Source organism: Bombina bombina, chromosome 6 (genome assembly GCF_027579735.1).
Source record: "Bombina bombina isolate aBomBom1 chromosome 6, aBomBom1.pri, whole genome shotgun sequence".
Lineage (NCBI taxonomy): Eukaryota > Metazoa > Chordata > Amphibia > Anura > Bombinatoridae > Bombina > Bombina bombina.
In genome coordinates, this window is record NC_069504.1 from 918,887,079 (window position 1) to 918,906,127 (window position 19,049).

The 19,049-nt window shown below is 41.4% G+C and overlaps 1 protein-coding gene across 1 annotated transcript in view; it reads right to left on the reverse strand.

Annotated features, from left to right (window-relative positions):
- RANBP17 (RAN binding protein 17) overlaps positions 1–19,049 on the reverse strand; it is a 1,312,934-nt gene that overhangs the window by 1,166,677 nt on the left and 127,208 nt on the right. The window contains exon 8 of the mRNA XM_053718559.1: positions 8,808–8,881. Coding sequence (XP_053574534.1) covers positions 8,808–8,881 — 74 coding nt within the window. The remainder of the gene's footprint in view (positions 1–8,807; positions 8,882–19,049) is intronic.

Below are 19,049 nucleotides of genomic sequence, written 5' to 3' on the forward strand. Positions count from 1 at the left end.
AGAAATACCTCTGGGTGAAGAGACCATTCGCCCGGATGCAACGTTTGGCGACTGAGATAATCCGCTTCCCAATTGTCTATACCTGGGATATGAACCGCAGAGATTAGACAGGAGCTGGATTCCGCCCAAACCAGAATTCGAGATACTTCTTTCATAGCCAGAGGACTGTGAGTCCCTCCTTGATGATTGATGTATGCCACAGTTGTGACATTGTCTGTCTGAAAACAAATGAACGATTCTCTCTTCAGAAGAGGCCAATACTGAAGAGCTCTGAAAATTGCACGGAGTTCCAAAATATTGATCGGTAATCTCACCTCCTGAGATTCCCAAACTCCTTGTGCCGTCAGAGATCCCCACACAGCTCCCCAACCTGTAAGACTTGCATCTGTTGAAATTACAGTCCAGGTCGGAAGAACAAAAGAAGCCCCCTGAATTAAACGATGGTGATCTGTCCACCACGTTAGAGAGTGTCGTACAATCGGTTTTAAAGATATTAATTGAGATATCTTTGTGTAATCCCTGCACCATTGATTCAGCATACAGAGCTGAAGAGGTCGCATGTGAAAACGAGCAAAGGGGATCGCGTCCGATGCAGCAGTCATAAGACCTAGAATTTCCATGCATAAGGCTACCGAAGGGAATGATTGTGACTGAAGGTTTCGACAAGCTAAAATCAATTTTAGACGTCTCTTGTCTGTCAAAGACGGAGTCATGGACACTGAATCTATCTGGAAACCCAGAAAGGTTACCCTTGACTGAGGAATCAATGAACTTTTTAGTGAATTGATCCTCCAACCATGATCTTGAAGAAACAACACAAGTCGATTCGTATGAGATTCTGCTAAATGTGAAGACTGAGCAAGTACCAAGATATCGTCCAAATAAGGAAATACCACAATACCCTGTTCTCTGATTACAGACAGAAGGGCACCGAGAACCTTTGTAAAAATTCTTGGAGCTGTAGCTAGGCCAAACGGCAGAGCCACAAACTGGTAATGCTTGTCCAGGAAAGAGAATCTCAGGAACTGATAATAATCTGGATGAATCGGAATATGCAGATATGCATCCTGTAAATCTATTGTGGACATATAATGCCCTTGCTGAACAAAAGGCAAGATAGTCCTTACAGTTACCATTTTGAACGTTGGTATCCTTACATAACAATTCAATATTTTTAGATCCAGAACTGGTCTGAAGGAATTCTCCTTCTTTGGTACAATGAAGAGATTCGAATAAAACCCCAGCCCCTGTTCCAGAACTGGAACTGGCATAATTACTCCAGCCAACTCTAGATCTGAAACACATTTCAGAAATGCTTGAGCTTTCACTGGATTTACTGGGACACGGGAAAGAAAAAATCTCTTTGCAGGAGGTCTTATCTTGAAACCAATTCTGTACCCTTCTGAAACAATGTTCTGAATCCAAAGATTGTGAACAGAATTGATCCAAATATCTTTGAAAAAACGTAACCTGCCCCCTACCAGCTGAGCTGGAATGAGGGCCGCACCTTCATGTGGACTTAGAAGCTGGCTTTGCTTTTCTAGAAGGCTTGGATTTATTCCAGACTGGAGATGGTTTCCAAACTGAAACTGCTCCTCAGGATGAAGGATCAGGCTTTTGTTCTTTGTTAAAACGAAAGGAACGAAAACGATTATTAGCCCTGTTTTTACCCTTAGATTTTTTATCCTGTGGTAAAAAAGTTCCTTTCCCACCAGTAACAGTTGAGATAATAGAATCCAACTGAGAACCAAATAATTTGTTACCCTGGAAAGAAATGGAAAGTAGAGTCGATTTAGAAGACATATCAGCATTCCAAGTTTTAAGCCATAAAGCTCTTCTAGCTAAAATAGCTAGAGACATAAACCTGACATCAACTCTGATAATATCAAAAATGGCATCACAGATAAAATTATTAGCATGTTGAAGAAGAAGAATAATATTATGAGAATCATGATCTGTTACTTGTTGCGCTAAAGTTTCCAACCAAAAAGTTGAAGCTGCAGCAACATCAGCCAATGATATAGCAGGTCTAAGAAGATTACCTGAACACAGATAAGCTTTTCTTAGAAAGGATTCAATTTTCCTATCTAAAGGATCCTTAAACGAAGTACCATCTGACGTAGGAATAGTAGTACGTTTAGCAAGGGTAGAAATAGCCCCATCAACTTTAGGGATTTTGTCCCAAAATTCTAATCTGTCCGACGGCACAGGATATAATTGCTTAAAACGTTTAGAAGGGGTAAATGAATTACCCAAATTATTCCATTCTCTGGAAATTACTTCAGAAATAGCACCAGGAACAGGAAAAACTTCTGGAATAACCACAGGAGATTTAAAGACCTTATCTAAACGTTTAGATTTAGTATCAAGAGGACCAGAATCCTCAATTTCTAAAGCAATTAGTACTTCTTTAAGTAAAGAACGAATAAATTCCATTTTAAATAAATATGAAGATTTATCAGCATCAACCTCTGAGACAGAATCCTCTGAACCAGAAGAGTCATTAGAATCAGAATGGTGATGTTCATTTAAAAATTCATCTGTATAAAGAGAAGTTTTAAAAGATTTTTTATGTTTACTAGAAGGAGGAATAACAGACATAGCCTTCTTGATGGATTCAGAAACAAAATCTCTTATGCTATCAGGAACACTCTGAACATTAGATGTTGATGGAACTGCAACAGGTAATGGTACATTACTAAAGGAAATATTATCTGCATTAACAAGTTTGTCATGACAATTAATACAAACAGCTGGAGGAACAGCTACCAAAAGTTTACAGCAGATACACTTAGCTTTGGTAGTTCCAGCACCAGACAGCGATTTTCCTGAAGTATCTTCTGACTCAGATGCAACGTGAGACATCTTGCAATATGTAAGAGAAAAAACAACATATAAAGCAAAATTGATCAAATTCCTTAAATGACAGTTTCAGGAATGGGAAAAAATGCCAAGGAACAAGCTTCTAGCAACCAGAAGCAAAGAAAAATGAGACTTAAATAATGTGGAGACAAAAGCGGCGCCCATATTTTTTTTTTAGCGCCAAATAAGACGCCCACATTATTTGGCGCCTAAATGCTTTTGGCGCCAAAAATGACGCCACGTCTGGAACGCCGACATTTTTGGTGCAAAAGAACGTCAAAAATGATGCAACTTCCGGCGACACGTATGACGCCGGAAACAGAAAAGATTTTTTGCGCCAAAAAAGTCTGCGCCAAGAATGACGCAATAAAATGAAGCATTTTCAGCCCCCGCGAGCCTAACACAGGGAAAAAAGTCAAATTTTTAAGGTAAGAAAAATGATTGATTCAAATGCATTATCCCAAATATGAAACTGACTGTCTGAAAATAAGGAATGTTGAACATCCTGAGTCAAGGCAAATAAATGTTTGAATACATATATTTAGAACTTTATTAAAAAAGTGCCCAACCATAGCTTAGAGTGTCACAGAAAATAAGACTTACTTACCCCAGGACACTCATCTACATGTTTGTAGAAAGCCAAACCAGTACTGAAACGAAAATCAGCAGAGGTAATGGTATATAAATAAGAGTATATCGTCGATCTGAAAAGGGAGGTAAGAGATGAATCTCTACGACCGATAACAGAGAACCTATGAAATAGACCCCGTAGAAGGAGATCATTGAATTCAAACAGGCAATACTCTCCTCACATCCCTCTGACATTCACTGCACGCTGAGAGGAAAACCGGGCTCCAACCTGCTGCGGAGCGCATATCAACGTAGAATCTAGCACAAACTTACTTCACCACCTCCATAGGAGGCAAAGTTTGTAAAACTGATTTGTGGGTGTGGTGAGGGGTGTATTTGTAGGCATTTTGAGGTTTGGGAAACTTTGCCCCTCCTGGTAGGAATGTATATCCCATACGTCACTAGCTCATGGACTCTTGCTAATTACATGAAAGAAATTTGTATTTACGCTTATTTCTGGACATCGCTAGTTTATCAGACTTACGGCACTTTATGAACTGCCGGCGGGGTATATGTAATACCCCGAAGTGCAAGGTGAAATTATGGGCAGCGCAGGTTCCCACGCTGCGCCGAAACCTGCTCCGTATATGTGATCGCACCCCAGCTTGGGATGTGCATTGCTACAACAACATATGTTCACATTTGTGAAGTGAACATTTTATAAGTGAGGAATTAACAATAGAATTATACAAAAATTGAACAAGGATTGGGCAAGGGACAAGACACAAGGCAAGTACTTCTGCAATATTATGTCTTATGTACCTCATCGTTTCCTAATGCAACTGCTACTGTAATACTGTGTCTTATGTGATTAATTTATTCCCATTTTTGTAAAAATACTCAATATATTCAAATTCATTTTTGCTGCCTCTTGTCTCTATACCAAAATACATTATTCAATTACTCCTTCTCCCTCTCCACCTGCACTGTTCATTAGCCCATCTCTCTTAAACTCACCTTACTTCTGTACTCACAAACTTTACCTATTTCTAAACATTCTCTCTCCCCCCTGCACCTCGTCTCAAAAACAGTCTCATTACTGCAAATCTGTATCTTATCTCATGTCACTCGCCCTCTTGCTTTTACTAACTGCTGGTGACATCTCCCCTAATCCTGGTCCCCAACAACTGCCTAGCTGTGCAAATCCATGTGTACCGTCCCATAGTCTCAGAAAACAAAACTCTGCCAACCTTACTCACATTCCTCTTGCATCAAAAGCCACTACCCCTTTCACTTGTGCACTCTGGAACTCTCGCTCTGTTTGCAACAAGCTCACTTCTATACATGATCTCTTTATCTCTCGCTCTCTCAACCTTCTGGCCCTAAGAGAAACCTGGCTCTCTCCCCTAGACAGCATCCACTGCTGCTCTGTCACATGGGGGTCTACACTTCAGCCACACTCCTAGGTCTGGTAATAGACAAGGAGGTGGTGTTGGCATTTTAACTTTCCTTTTGTTGCACCTTTCAACAAATACAACCCATCTCTTCCCTCACATTTCCTCATTCGAAACCCACATGATTCGTTTATTCTCTCCTCTTTCTATACGTGTTTCAGTCATATACTGACCCCCTGGCTCCTCAACTCAATTTCTAGATCACTTGGCTGCCTGGCTACCTTATTTTCTTTCTTCAGACACCCCTGCCCTCATTTTTGGCGACTTCAACATCCCTCTTGATAATCCCACTGCCTCATCTGCAAAACAACTTCTGCAACTCACTTCCTCTTTCGGTTTGTCACAATGGACTGATTCTTCCACTCACACAGACGGTCACTCCCTTGACCTGATCTTTAGCTATCGATGCACTCTCTCAAACTTCACAAACTCCCCCTTTCCTCTTTCTGACCACCATCTCCTTACTTGCAAAATATTATTCCTCCCTACAACTCTCCCTCGTTCTACTCCTCACACCAAACTTCACAGAAGCATTATGTCATTAGATCAGCAACAGCTTGCTAATTCCCTCGAACCTCTCCTCTCATCCTTCTCCTCCTTTTCCTGCCCTGAACAATCTATCTGCCACTACGATTCCACCCTTACATCCGTCCTTGATAATCTGGCCCCTCTTACCATAGCTCGGAAATGACACACTCATCCTCAGCCCTGGCATACTCCTTAGACACGGTACCTACGCAGATGTTCCCATACTGCTGAGCGGCACTGGAGAAAATCTTGGAGTTCAGCTGATTTTCTTCATTACAAATTCATCTTGAACTCCTACTATTCTGTCCTTAATCTCCATAAGCAACACTACTTCTCTACTCTTATCTTTAATCTTTCTTCAAACCCAAAACGTCCGTTCTCCACTTTCAATACTCTTCTCCGCCCCCTCCCCCACCTCCTAATACAACTTCTCTGTCAGCTGAAGACTTTGCCAGCAACTTGATTTACAAAATCGACTCCATCAGAAACTAAATAAGCTCTCAACATAATTCCATTCTCTCACCCCCTCAAATGCTCTCAATCAACCACAACCCACATAACCTTAAACTTAGCTCATTCTCCCCTGTTACTGAGAAAGAAGTTTCAGCACTTATACTGCGCTCTCACCTCACTACCTGTCCCTTTGACCCTATCCCCTCGCAGCTACTCCCCTCCCTCTCTGCTACCATTACCCCTATACTCACACACATTTTCAACCTCTCCCTCAGCACCAGTATATATCCCTCATCTCTGAAACATGTAATAGTCACTCCTATCCTCAAAAAAACCTTCCCTTGATCCTACCTCCCCATCCAACTACCACCCTATTTCCCTCCTCCCTCTTGCCTCAAAGCTTCTTGAAAAACTAGTATATGCACGCCTATCCCATTTCCTTACATTAAACTCCCTCCTTGACCCACTGCAATCTGGATTTCGTCCCTATCACTCCACAGAGACAGCAATTGTTAAGGTTACCAACGACCTACTTACAGCAAAATCAAAAGGCCACTTTTCACTGCTTATCCTCCTTGATCTGTACGCAGCCTTTGACACGGTTGACCATCCTCTTTTGCTCCAAACCCTCCAATCCTTCGGCATCTGTAACACAGACCTCTCGTGGCTCTCTTCCTACATGTCAAACCGTAACTTTAGTGTTGCCTTATCTGGGGCCTCCTCTGCCCCGTCACCACTTTCTGTCGGGAGTACCGCAAGGCTCTGTCCTTGGTCCCCTTCCCTTATCAATCTACACGTCATCACTAGGTTCCCTAATAAAGTCCCACGGTTTCCAATATCATTTGTAAGCCAACGACACCCAAATCTGCTTCTCTGCACCAGACCTATCTCCTTCCTTGCTAACCTGTGTCACTAACTGTCTTTCTCACATCTCTTCCTGGATGTCCTCTCACTACCTCAAGCTAAATCTCTCCAAAACATAGCTCCTTATTTTCCCCCCTTCTTCCAAAATCTCCACCCCCAATCTCTCTATAACTGTCGACAACTCCATCATTACCCCTCATGCCTGATGTCTCGGGGTCACATTTGACTCAGATCTTTCTTTCACTCCTCACATTCAGTCCTTGGCTAAAGCCTGCCGCTTCCACCTTAAAAACATCTCTAAACTTAGACACTTCCTTACTGTCAGGGTGCCAGGAATCAGACAGACGAGAAGTGCAAAAATAATCACACCTTTATTCATAGCAAAAAATAATAAAAAGTCCACAAGTCAAATAACAAGCCAGGAGTCAAAACCAGAGCTGGTAGTCAGACGAGCCGAGTCAGGAGCCAAAGCAAATTGTCAGACGAGACGGAATCAGGAACAAGGAAAACAGCAGAGTCAGGAACAAGCCAGGGATCAGGAACTAGAAAGGACGTCAGGCAGCCAGGTAATACACAGGAACTCTCACAAACAGGTCTGAGACAATGCAAAGGCAAAGCATACTGAACAGAGGCCCTTTAAATAATAAGTGATGACATCACAATTCTGAGACTGCATCCTGTCTCACATGGATGATGCACACCAGTCTGGCCATAAAAGGAAGTGTAGGAAATGAGCAGAATCCCCCACAATGCACCATAGTCAGGAAGAGAGGTGAGTAAAATGGCTGCCACTGACACTTACACAAGACACAACTAAGATTTTAATCCACTCTCTCATCCTTTCCCGCCTCGATTACTGCAACTCTGTCCTCTCTGGTCTCCCCACCTGCCGCCTAGCTACTTTACAATCCATAATGAATGCCTCTGCCAGGCTCATCTTCCTTACACGTCGCTCTTCATTTGCTGCACCTCTCTGCCAATCCCTTCACTGGCTTCCTATTGCCTCTAGGATCAAACACAAAATTCTCACTGACATACAAAGCCCTCAACTGCACTGCTCCCCCCTATATCTCAGACCTTGTCTCCAGATACTCTCTCTCCCTCCCTTCCCTCTGCTCATGACCTCCTACTCTCCTCCTCTCTTGTTACCTCATCACACTCCCGTTTACAGGACTTCTCCAGACTGGCTTCCATCTTGTGGAACTCTCTGCCTCGCTCCACAAGACTCTCCCCTAGTTTTGAAAGCTTCCAGTGCTCCCTAAAGACTCTACTGTTCAGGGATGCATACAACCTACGCTAACCTTTCTTTATACCAGTTCCTCTCCTCCATCTCTATCCCCTGAACCCCCTTAGCATGTATGCTTAAGAGTCCAGCTGTTTGTAGATCACCTTCTTAAGAGCTGACTACAACAGTGCAACTCTTGGCAGGGCCCTCTACCCATTTGATCCCCTATAATTGTTTTGTTGTACTCCGCCTTTGTTTATAGCGCTGCAGAATCTGTTAGCGCTCTACAAATAACCGATAATATTAATAAATAATAAAGGGATTTGAAACCTAAAATTTACTTTCATGATTTAGATAGAGCATAAACTTATAAAAAACTTTCAATTTATTTCTATTATCAATTTTCCTTCATTCGCTTGGTATCCTGTAATGAAGGCGCAGCAATGAACTACTGGGAGATAGCTGAAAACATTGGTAAGCTAATGACAAGGAGAAAATATGTGCAGCCACCAATCAGCAGCTAGCTCCCAGCTCCTGAGCCTACCTGGGTATATTTTTTCCCACAAAGGGTACCAAGGGAACAAAGCAAATTAGATAACAAAAGTAAATTGTGAAGTTGTTTAAAAATGTATAATCTATCTAAATCATGAAAGAAAAAAAAAATTGGGTTTATGTCCCTTTAACTCGTATAGTTAGATTTGCTTTAAAAAAACAGAGGATGAAACATTCAACAAGAAACTATTTTGAAGTATGTTACAACAATGTAGAGCTAAAATAGTGGGGGGGAAATTGTGAAATTTAGTGCAATGATATAAATAATGAAAAAAACAGTCATCACAAAAATTACTTACTAGTTGAGATAATAGTGGTGGTAGGGAATGATATAAATCAAAAAACAAGTTCAACGTAGCAGCATCTAGAAACACTACAAAAATATTTTAGGATTAGAATAGGTCTGAATAAAGCACACAATAAATAGACATGCTTTTAAATTGAAAAACCTGCAGTAGCTAATTAGGCAAATATAAAAAATGACCATTAAATGTGCAGTGACAGTGGTCCCCAGGCTGTATACTTTGAAAATTAGAAATTTTACTATACATCACTAAGGGGCATTCCCTGCAATTACATATGCAAAGGAGAGACAAGCCCAGTGCAATAAAGTACTGCATGACATGAGAGTTTTGTTACATTTGCACTTTGTGCTTTGTATTTTATTCCACTTTATACTTCAGATTGTTTTATTACATTTAAAGGGACAATCCAGCCAAAAGTGGAATGCACATGAATACATTTCAGTTTTGAATAGAAGCTTTTTTTTTATTTACATGCATTAGCAAAAATGCTTTTAGTTAAAGTTATAGCTGTTTCAAATGTGTATTTAAGTATGCACCGTGCACCAGCATTTTGAACACAGCACTTGTTCAGGGAGCCTAAGGTGCTTGTACCATCTGGTAAAGACTCTTTGTTAATTGCGGACATGATACAAGCCCCACTAATGCTCTGAGCAACTGCAGTATTTAAAATAATGGTGCAACGAGAATATCTTGTTGTTCTTCACATGCAGAGAAAAATGCTAACACTAAAACAGTGATTTACTAGAAGCATTTTTGCCAATACATGTTTATTGCAAGCATGTTTCTATTTAGCGATGTAATTCAACTATCTGCATTTATATTTATTTTGACTGGAATGTCCTTTTAAGCTTTGTACTTTCTTATTTCGTTTTTTTTTATTTATTTTTTTTACGCAGTTTGACTCTGTATGCAGCAGTGTATTTAGGATTGTAATTTTACAAATTCTTCTTATGCTTTGGAAGTTTCTGTGTAACTAACAAATTAGGGTCATGCTTTGTATATTTAAGCGTACATTTTACAAATTACTTTGGATTTGTTCTATTCACAATAAAACTAACAGTTTAAAAAAAAGTGGTAGGGAAGAGGAGATCCCTGGGACGAACAGGGGAGTTCTCAGTTTATATCTAAATGATTTTCTATAAGCAATTTTACACCAACGGTCTCAATGATTAAAGGGATACTAAACCCAATTTTTTTCTTTCCTTGTTCAGATAGAGAATGCAATTTTAAGCAACTTTCTAATTTACTGCTAGTATCAATTTTTCTTCGTTCTCTTGCTATCTTTTTTTTAAAAAGTAGGAAACTAAGCTAAGGAGCCGGCCCATTTTTGATTCAGAACCTGGGTTGCTCTTGCTGATTGGTGGCTAAATGTATCCACCAATCAGCAAGTGCTATCCAGGATGTATATAAAGTAATATATACTAAACTAGAGATAAATGCAAGTTAAATTATAGTAAAACAATTCAGTTTCATTTAGATTTGCTGCATAGTGAGACTTTATTTCAGTGCCAGTTGCTCCCCTATTAACTTTACTCTCCCCTGTTAAATTCTCTTTCCCAGAGAGCTTCATTACTTTCTATAGAAGGCAGCTGCCTCTGTGAAGTCTGCTCAATAATTTCCCTCGAAGCTGGAGAATCTTAGATTATCTGGCCCTTAGTCGAAAATGTGCCATTTTAATAAATTCAGAAATAAAGAAAAAATGTTTTATGATGTAACTTCAATTTCATAGCATATTTATTTAACCCTTCAGCCAAAAAAATGATATATACATACATGTTGCGCGGTATTTGGCTTATCGTACAGCAAGGCATATACAGTATATATATATATATATATATATATATATATATATATACACGTTGGAGCTGCAGAAAGCTCCAGCACTCTCTGCTTTTTAGTTACAGCCGAGAGCTGGAGTTCCTGAGGGCCAGGCATCTGGCAGCATATGGAATCGGAGCTCCGGTTCCATATGAAGGCAGATGCCAGATAGTTACAGACGGTGACACTGTGTGTGTCACCATCTGTAACGATCATGTGCTGGCGTGAGAGAAAACCGTGAGGTGGGTGGGCTACAGAAAAAAATAAAGGGACAGGGAGAAATGGGAAACTACACTACATAAAAAGGGTAGAGTGGGGGGGGGGGGGGGTGGAGCCGGCCAAAGTCTGTGATGGCCGCATGATTCTTAGCTCCGACTAAGGAAGCGCTTTCCGCTGCACTTTTAGGGGACAATCAGGCCACAACCAAGCTGGAAAAGGCAAGCGAATACCCGGAGCGGTGCAGGGGCACCAAATGAGACGCCTACCTTACCGATCTATGGGGACTGAAGACGGAACTGCAATCCTGAGGGCCGCAGGCCTAAGTGCGCACTAAGTGAAAGCAAGAAGCCAGCACACGCGCCATTACTGCGGGGGTAAGAGTGCAGCACTCGGTGCTCCAACGCTTTTATATATGTTTATCTGGTACCCCCTATGATAATGCCAGCAACACCTAATACCTAGGAAACTGCCCTGCAGTTTATTTATTCAGTCACAGAGCCTGTCTAGGCCTTTCCGGAAAGGCAGCTATTAACTGCTGGGGCTGAAGCTTTACATATATTGCAACTACAGCCCTATAGAAACCAATATGGATAGCGCTTAGGAGCAAAATGCTGCTTATGATATGATCTGACTTTTTTAATCATGTGAATAGCTCCTGTCACTAATCGCATCAAGCAGCTTAAAACGACACAGATCTGCAAAGGTACAAAAGCTTAAAAGTTCACTACCTATCTCTCTAATAGTAGTGCTCAAACAGGTCTGCACAGATTGGCAGCATATATTTTGAAAAGACACTGTTCTGCATCAGCTTAAAGGGGACATTTATTTTCTTTTTTCTATCCTGGCCTGCAATAATCAGTGTCATCATAACACTATCAGATATTCAAGCTGGATTACAGTTTAGAGACTGAAACCCCTCTGCCACACTGCTACTGCAAAGCCAGAAATGGCATCAAGACGTACACCTCGACCAGACAAAAACATTAAGGGCCTGGCACCCTCCAACGCAAAAATGGATAATTTTTGTAAAGTCCTTGAATCCTCCATGTCATCTGCAGCTGAACTGCCAGATGCTGAACAAGCCACTTCTGATGTAGACTCTCCAGCTCTCCTCACTAAAGCTGATATACAGAATCTGCCGATTAAAGCAGACTTTGCCTCCTTTTTCACCCAGGTAGGGAAAATCATTAAAGAAGGACTATCTAAGGTCAGGAAAGAGCTCTCAGACCTGGGGGATAGAGTTATGCAGGTGGAGGAAGACTTGGAGCAATTTACTAATACTACAGAACTTCAGAACCGTACTCTGCAAGTCCACGACAACATGATACAGCAGCTTCAAAACCAAGTCGAAGATCTAGATAACAGAGGAAGACGGCAGAATCTTAGAATAAGAGGCATCTCTGAGAAAGTCACAACATCCCAAATCCAGCAACACCTGCAGCAGCTGTTCCAGCACGTCTTGCAAGAGGACGCAACAGTCATCCCCCTAGATAGAGCCCACCGGGCTCTACGCCCGAAACCTCCAGAAGATAAGCCGCCGAGAGACATAATCCTGCGATTTCAAAACTTCAGAGACAAGGAGAAAATTATGACAGCCTCGCGGAAAACACGCCAAATCCTGTTTGAGGGAGATACAATACAAATATATGCTGACCTAAGTAACATCACACTTTCCAAGCGCGATACCTCACCACACATTTGCAGGACATAAAAATCCCCTACAGATGGGGCTTCCCTTTCTGTATCAAAGTTCTACACAACTCCCAAATTGTCACATTTAGCCACCCAGATGACCTCGAGCAATTCTGTAGCAGTCTAAAGATTCCAACTCCATCTATACGCTCGACACAACCTACCACTATATTGGGAGATAAACCTCCAGCACCGGAACCGAAACAACAGAGGCTTGCATGGACAAGAGTCTCCAGGAATGCCAACAAAGGAAACCAGAAATCAGCCCATCAAGGAGAAGAGCTAACCTGAAGTAGATGAGCCAAGAGACTGGTTAACCTCACAATTGCCTACTATCCGGTATACTAATTTGCCCGGATCCTAGAACTGTCTGGTAAAATGTGTAGAAAATGTTCTATATATGTATGTAACTGTACTACTACTTTAAGGTAGAATAATGCTACTATGCCAACCCCTATCATCCCCCACTTAGGCCTCCCCACAAAATATTCAAACTCCAAATGGAAATGCTCCGTCATAGTAACCTCCCTTTTTTTTTTACTATGACCCCCCCTTCTTGTTCGAAATACTGTTTTAAGTATTGTTGTATATTGGATTTAATTGTTACTAGTTATGCTGTTTTATTGTTAATGTATTATGTGTTTAACACATGTTCTCTACTCCTTCCAGCAGATTCTTGTACTGGAAGGGATTGCTGCTCCCTATACTACCCCTTTTTTCCCTCCCTCCCTTTTCCTGGCAGAGACGAAGCTGAAAGACATCAACCACAGGCTTTCAGTCTCAGGTACTGTGGCATTCAGCCAGTAAGCACTATCACTGTGTTAATAGGCACCCGCTCCACTATGTATATGGTAATCTACAGACAGCCCAAACAACACTACACACACACGCTTATTCACACCACACATGGTAGTCCCTGAGCTTTTATTGATTTCCCAAAATGTTAAAGGACTAAATTCGCCCACCGAAAGATCCACCAAAAGATCCATTGCCCTCAATTGGTTTCATAGACATAAAGGGGAGGTTATCTTCCTGCAGGAGACACATTTTTGTAAACACAGGACACCAAAATGCTCCTCTAAACAATTTCCAGTAGGATACTTTAATTCGGCCCCTGCCAAGCGGAACGGAGTAGGCATACTATTTAGACATAATCTCCCCTTCCAACTCACCCAAAAGTACATAGACAATGAGGGACGATTTTTGATCCTAGTGGGCACACTCTACAACCGCCCAACCACACTTGCAACATATTATGCGCCAAATACTGGCCAGGCTCGTTTTTTCAAAAAACTGACCAGAACGTTATTGGAAGTAACGCAGGGCACGTTGATTCTTGCAGGAGACAGTAATGTGGCTATTGAACCACCACTAGATTGTTCCAACTATAAAAGCTCAGTACCTAAAAGCTCCCGGGGTGCCATTTCAAGGACCCTGCGCAATGCAACACTATTAGACACTTGGAGAATTCAACACCCTGCGCAAAGAACATACACTTTTTATTCAAACCCCCAAAGTCATATTCCAGAATAGACCACATATTTATAGACCAGAGGAGCCTACCCCTAGTGAAACACTCAGAAATGTTGCCAACCCCATGGTCTGACCACTCGATGGTAACGTTGTCCTTGGCTCTACCAGACAAGCCCCTTTCTGATCCCCATTGGCGCCTAGATGAAACACTTCGACTGCAACCATTAATTAAAGATAAAATTACGCGCTCGCTCCAAGACTATTTCCTGCACAATACAACCCCAGACTCATCCCCCACCCTAATCTGGGAAGCGCACAAAGCAGTCATTAGAGGGGAATTTCTAAAACTGAAATCTATAATGAGGAAAAATTATAACGAAAGATACACTAGGCTACTACAACAGCTCCGAAATATAGAGAAACTACATATGCAAACCGCAAATAATGAACAACACATCACTCAATTAACTAAGACTAGGCGCAAGTTAAACAATTTACTCAGTAAAGAGGCACAGAGGAAAGCAATATATCTAAACAAACTATATTTTGTAGAAGGTAATAAGGCAGGTCCATTACTGGCCAGAGCCCTTAAAAATCGCACTAATAACCAATTTATCCGCAAGTTGTCCCAGCCAGCCACACCAGGGGAATATACCCACGACAGTAGAACAATCGCAAATGTTTTTAGAGATTATTATAGCACCCTTTATAATATCCCTGTAACCTCACACTCCTCAGATCACGAGGCAATAGATTCCTGCATACAAAGTGCCGATATTCCAACTCTACCTGACCATATCTCGAAACAAATGGAAGACCCCATATCCTTGCAAGAGGTTATTGCAGCCATTAATAGTGCACCACTGTGTAAAAGCCCTGGCCCTGATGGCTTCTCAGCCTCATACTACAAACAGTTCCAATCTATTTTGGCCCCTCACCTCACTAATCTTTTCAACTCCCTCGATAAGGATGGACTATTCTCCCCTAACCTCTTAGAAGCACACATTTCGGTAATCCCTAAATCTGGTAAATCCCCCACAGAACCAAGTAACTATCGCCCAATATCCCTACTAAATGGGGATATAAAAATTCATGCACACAATTAACCCCCAATACAGCTAATATTGATACACAGGTTTTTTGGGAGGAAGAGGCCAGAGGTCAGGGTGGAGGGGTAGAGGGAAGAAGAGGACGAGGAAAAGAACCCACTATCAAACGAGATCAGTACCCTCTCAGGAGAGGGAAACAAAACAAATACAGAGTATGAGGGTCATCAATCTTTCGAAAACTAATTTGAGTACAGAAGAGTTAAGAGTTTTGGAATTGGGACTGAATTTTGTGCCTTCAGTTGACTTTGACGTTTTTGAAACTCTAATGGATGTGAATAGATTTGTACGAGATCTTACCATTAAGAAATTCTATTTCGATGAAGATACTGTAGAGAGTTTCCAAACTACAAAGTCAACGAAGAGGGAACCAAGTAATGATATCTTTCTAATCAGTGATGCAGTCGACTTTTTAACCCTTAGTGAATTGGAAAGGGAGAGTGAGACTGACATGATGAACAAAACAATGCACACAGGATTTAGCAAACCATCTACATTTTACCCCACACATTTTAGGGGAGAGATATTGGAGAGTTTCCATAGGAGAGTAGAAGAAGACTTAGTCACATTAAAAACCAAAAATGACAGACACAGGCAGAACCTCACATATAAGGAAAGACAGGGCCTAAAGAGACTAAAGGAACGGAAAGGTCTAGTCATAAAGAATGCGGACAAGGGGGGCACAATAGTTGTCATGGACGAGTCTGCCTATATACAAGAGGCAAACAGACAACTAGAAGACAGGGAAGTGTACCAGAGTCTAAAATCTGACCCCACAATAACATTCCAAAACAGACTTAAAGATCTGCTGGATGATGGACTGGAGGCAGGGTAATGGATTTGGGCACCTTTGAGTACCTCTTTGTGAAGGAACCAGTGGTACCCATATTTCATCATCTGCCAAAGGTGCATAAGTCCATCATCAATGTCAAAGGGAGACCGATAGTCTCAGGAATAGGTTCTGTTTTTGAAAATTTATCAAACTGGATAGAAACACTGCTCCAACCTTTGGTGTGGAAATTACCATCGTTTCTCAGAGACACCAAGCACTTACTAAAAACTATGGAAGAGGTTACCTGGCTGCCAGGATTACCTGGCTGCCAGGATATAACTGGTTAACAGTGGATGTGGTAGGACTATACTCTGCCATTCCGCATCGTGAAGGTTTGGTGGCAGTGAGATATATGCTGGATTTGCTAAGTGACTATACCACAGTGCTCAAAGACTACATTGTACAATCTATAGAGTTCTTATTAAGTCACAATTACTTTGAATTTGGGGGTAAGTACTATCTGCAGAGAAATGGGACGGCCATGGGAGCCAAGTTTGCACCAGCCTATGCAAATCTTTTCATGGGCTGGTGGGAGCTGTCCCATGTCTTTGCAGATACGAACCCATATAGAAGACAGATAATAGGATACAAACGTTACATAGACGATTTGTTATTCATATGGTCAGGCACTGTGACAGAAAGTGACAAATTTGTTGCATACCTTAACAATAACAAGGTTGGCTTGGAGTTTACATCTGTGTTTAACTCCTTCAAAATTGACTATCTGGATGTTACACTAATGGGTGACCGTGAGAAAAAGAAGGCCACAAAAAAGCTGTACACTAAGCCAATATCAGCAAATTCGTTGATACATGCAAGGAGTTGTCACCCACGCCATATGCATTATGGCGTGGCAAAAGGACAATTTATTAGGGCCAAACGCAATTGCTCTAGCGAATCAGATTATCAGGTGGAAAGTGTAGCATTGTTGAAGAAACTGAGAGAAAGGGGTTATCCAGAGGGACCCATAAACAAAGCTTATAAAGAAGTAGGGCACATACCAAGAGAAACATTGTTACAACCAAAGAGACCCAATACTGATAGTAAGGGAGAAGTCACATTTGTGACAACCTACACTAGTCAATACAAAGAAATCTGTAACATAATAAAGAAGAATCTCCCAATCTTACGAGGAGATGATGTATTGAATAAAGTAATAGATAAGGGTTGTAGATTCACGTCTAGAAGAAATATCACTATTGGGAATATTATTTCACCTAGTGCCCTTAGAAGACCAGCCAAGCAAAGTAGTTGGTTAGACTGTAAAGGCCACTACAAGTGTGGCACAAGAAGCTGCACAGCATGCAGCTTCACTATGTGCAGAAAGGTGTTTCAGTCAGCACAAACGGCAAAGGTCTATGATTGTAAACAATGCACAAACTGTAGAACAGAATTTGTCATATACATGGTAGAGTGTTCAATTTGTAGGGTCCAAAGGTTACTGCACGCCACCCAGCCCAGGGTATCTAGCCGAAGGTTCCGGTTCCTGTGGGAGGAGTGAGCAGCACTCGTGGATGGTGAACGCCGGTGCTGGAGTAGCTCGCAGAAAAAAACTTCCCCAGCCGAATTGCCCGTTGCTGAAGGTCTCCTACCTTCCTAGGGCGACTGCATCTGCTGTTAGGTGCACACGGCTGGGAACCTTGGAACAGGTTTGGTGGCTCGGATACTTGAGCCAGACGAGTAAAGCAAGGAGGAGCATAGTTCCTGATCGTCGACTGAGAGCCGCCCGCAGGAAGCCTGTAGTGGCTGGAACAAAGGATATCAGAAGTTAATCGGGTATTAAGAGCTGAGACGCCGAGACCCTGAGTACTGCCGGATTGCACGAGAAAGATAAAACAGCTACCCACTACCGCCAGAAGGGCTGTTATGGCCTTATCTTTTCTGGGGTACGCGGGGCAATTTGAATATCGCTGTCACTGGAATTGAAGTACCTGTATGCAGTTACTTTAAGAAAACATCTGGAGGAGGTCTCTATTACGCCCGCTGGTTTGTTACCTCTGTTTCTTTTTTCTTCATCTTACGGTTGGTCTTGCCATCCCGCCCTATACACTTCATACAATACAGAGTAAGCTGGGAGAAAGTGTATGTGACGGCAAAGAAGCAAGAAGTCTGCCACTGTTATTGCAAGTATACCTATTTGTTATTATGACATATCGTTCTGGCTGTGAGGGGATTTGACTGTGTGTAAAATTGTAGTATCCTACGGTACTGTGAATTTCAGTCCCTCTCTTCCCTATATGGTACTCTAACACGGATCTGACAAGTTACAGTCAGAAGGCCTCTATATCTAATGACAGATGCCCAAGAACTTTGTGTATCAGGCCGAGGAAAAATGGATTTTAGAAATCAACAGCTTTTGCTATAACTATGATCAGGTTATGATTAATGTTGTATGGCCTCTTTCTCTGATATCATTTACCTCTATGATCTGAGAGTGTTGATGTTTAATACTGAGTAGCAGTGTTAGGATTTTTGATATCTAGTATAATTAACTGTGAAGCATAAGATCTGCTGAATTTATATGAGTACAAAGACCTACAAAGGAGTTGTCACCTATTAATAAATGCTATGTAAAGGTAAAAAGTTATAAGATGGGTGAAACAAAATAAAAGTGTGCAGAAGTATAAGTAACCGAATTGAAAATACTCTAAGCACATTATAAGCTTCTGTTTTTTATTATACCTTTTTTAAGCAGGGTATTATTCTCTACACGCTGTTGCAGAAAGTTACTGCGCTAGGGGTGTGCACCTAGCACAGGTGTCCTGGATTTTCTCAAATTAAAATAGTTTAGAGTGGCATGCCACGGTGGACCAAGCTGCACTAAGTTTTCTATTTTTGATACACGTTATTAGAGCCGTTGGCTCTTTATTTGCCTTGGATAAATAAACTAGACAACATAGATAGATTCCTAGTTGTCTTATATCTCACAATATACACTATAAAGCTGCACTAAGTTTTTTTTTTCTTTTTTTTTTTACACTCTATTAGAGCCGTTTTCTCTGTTTTTTCTTTTTTTTTCTTTTTCTTTTATTTTTGATAAATAGATTAGACAACGTAGATAGATTCTTAGTTGTCTCATATCTCACAATACTCACT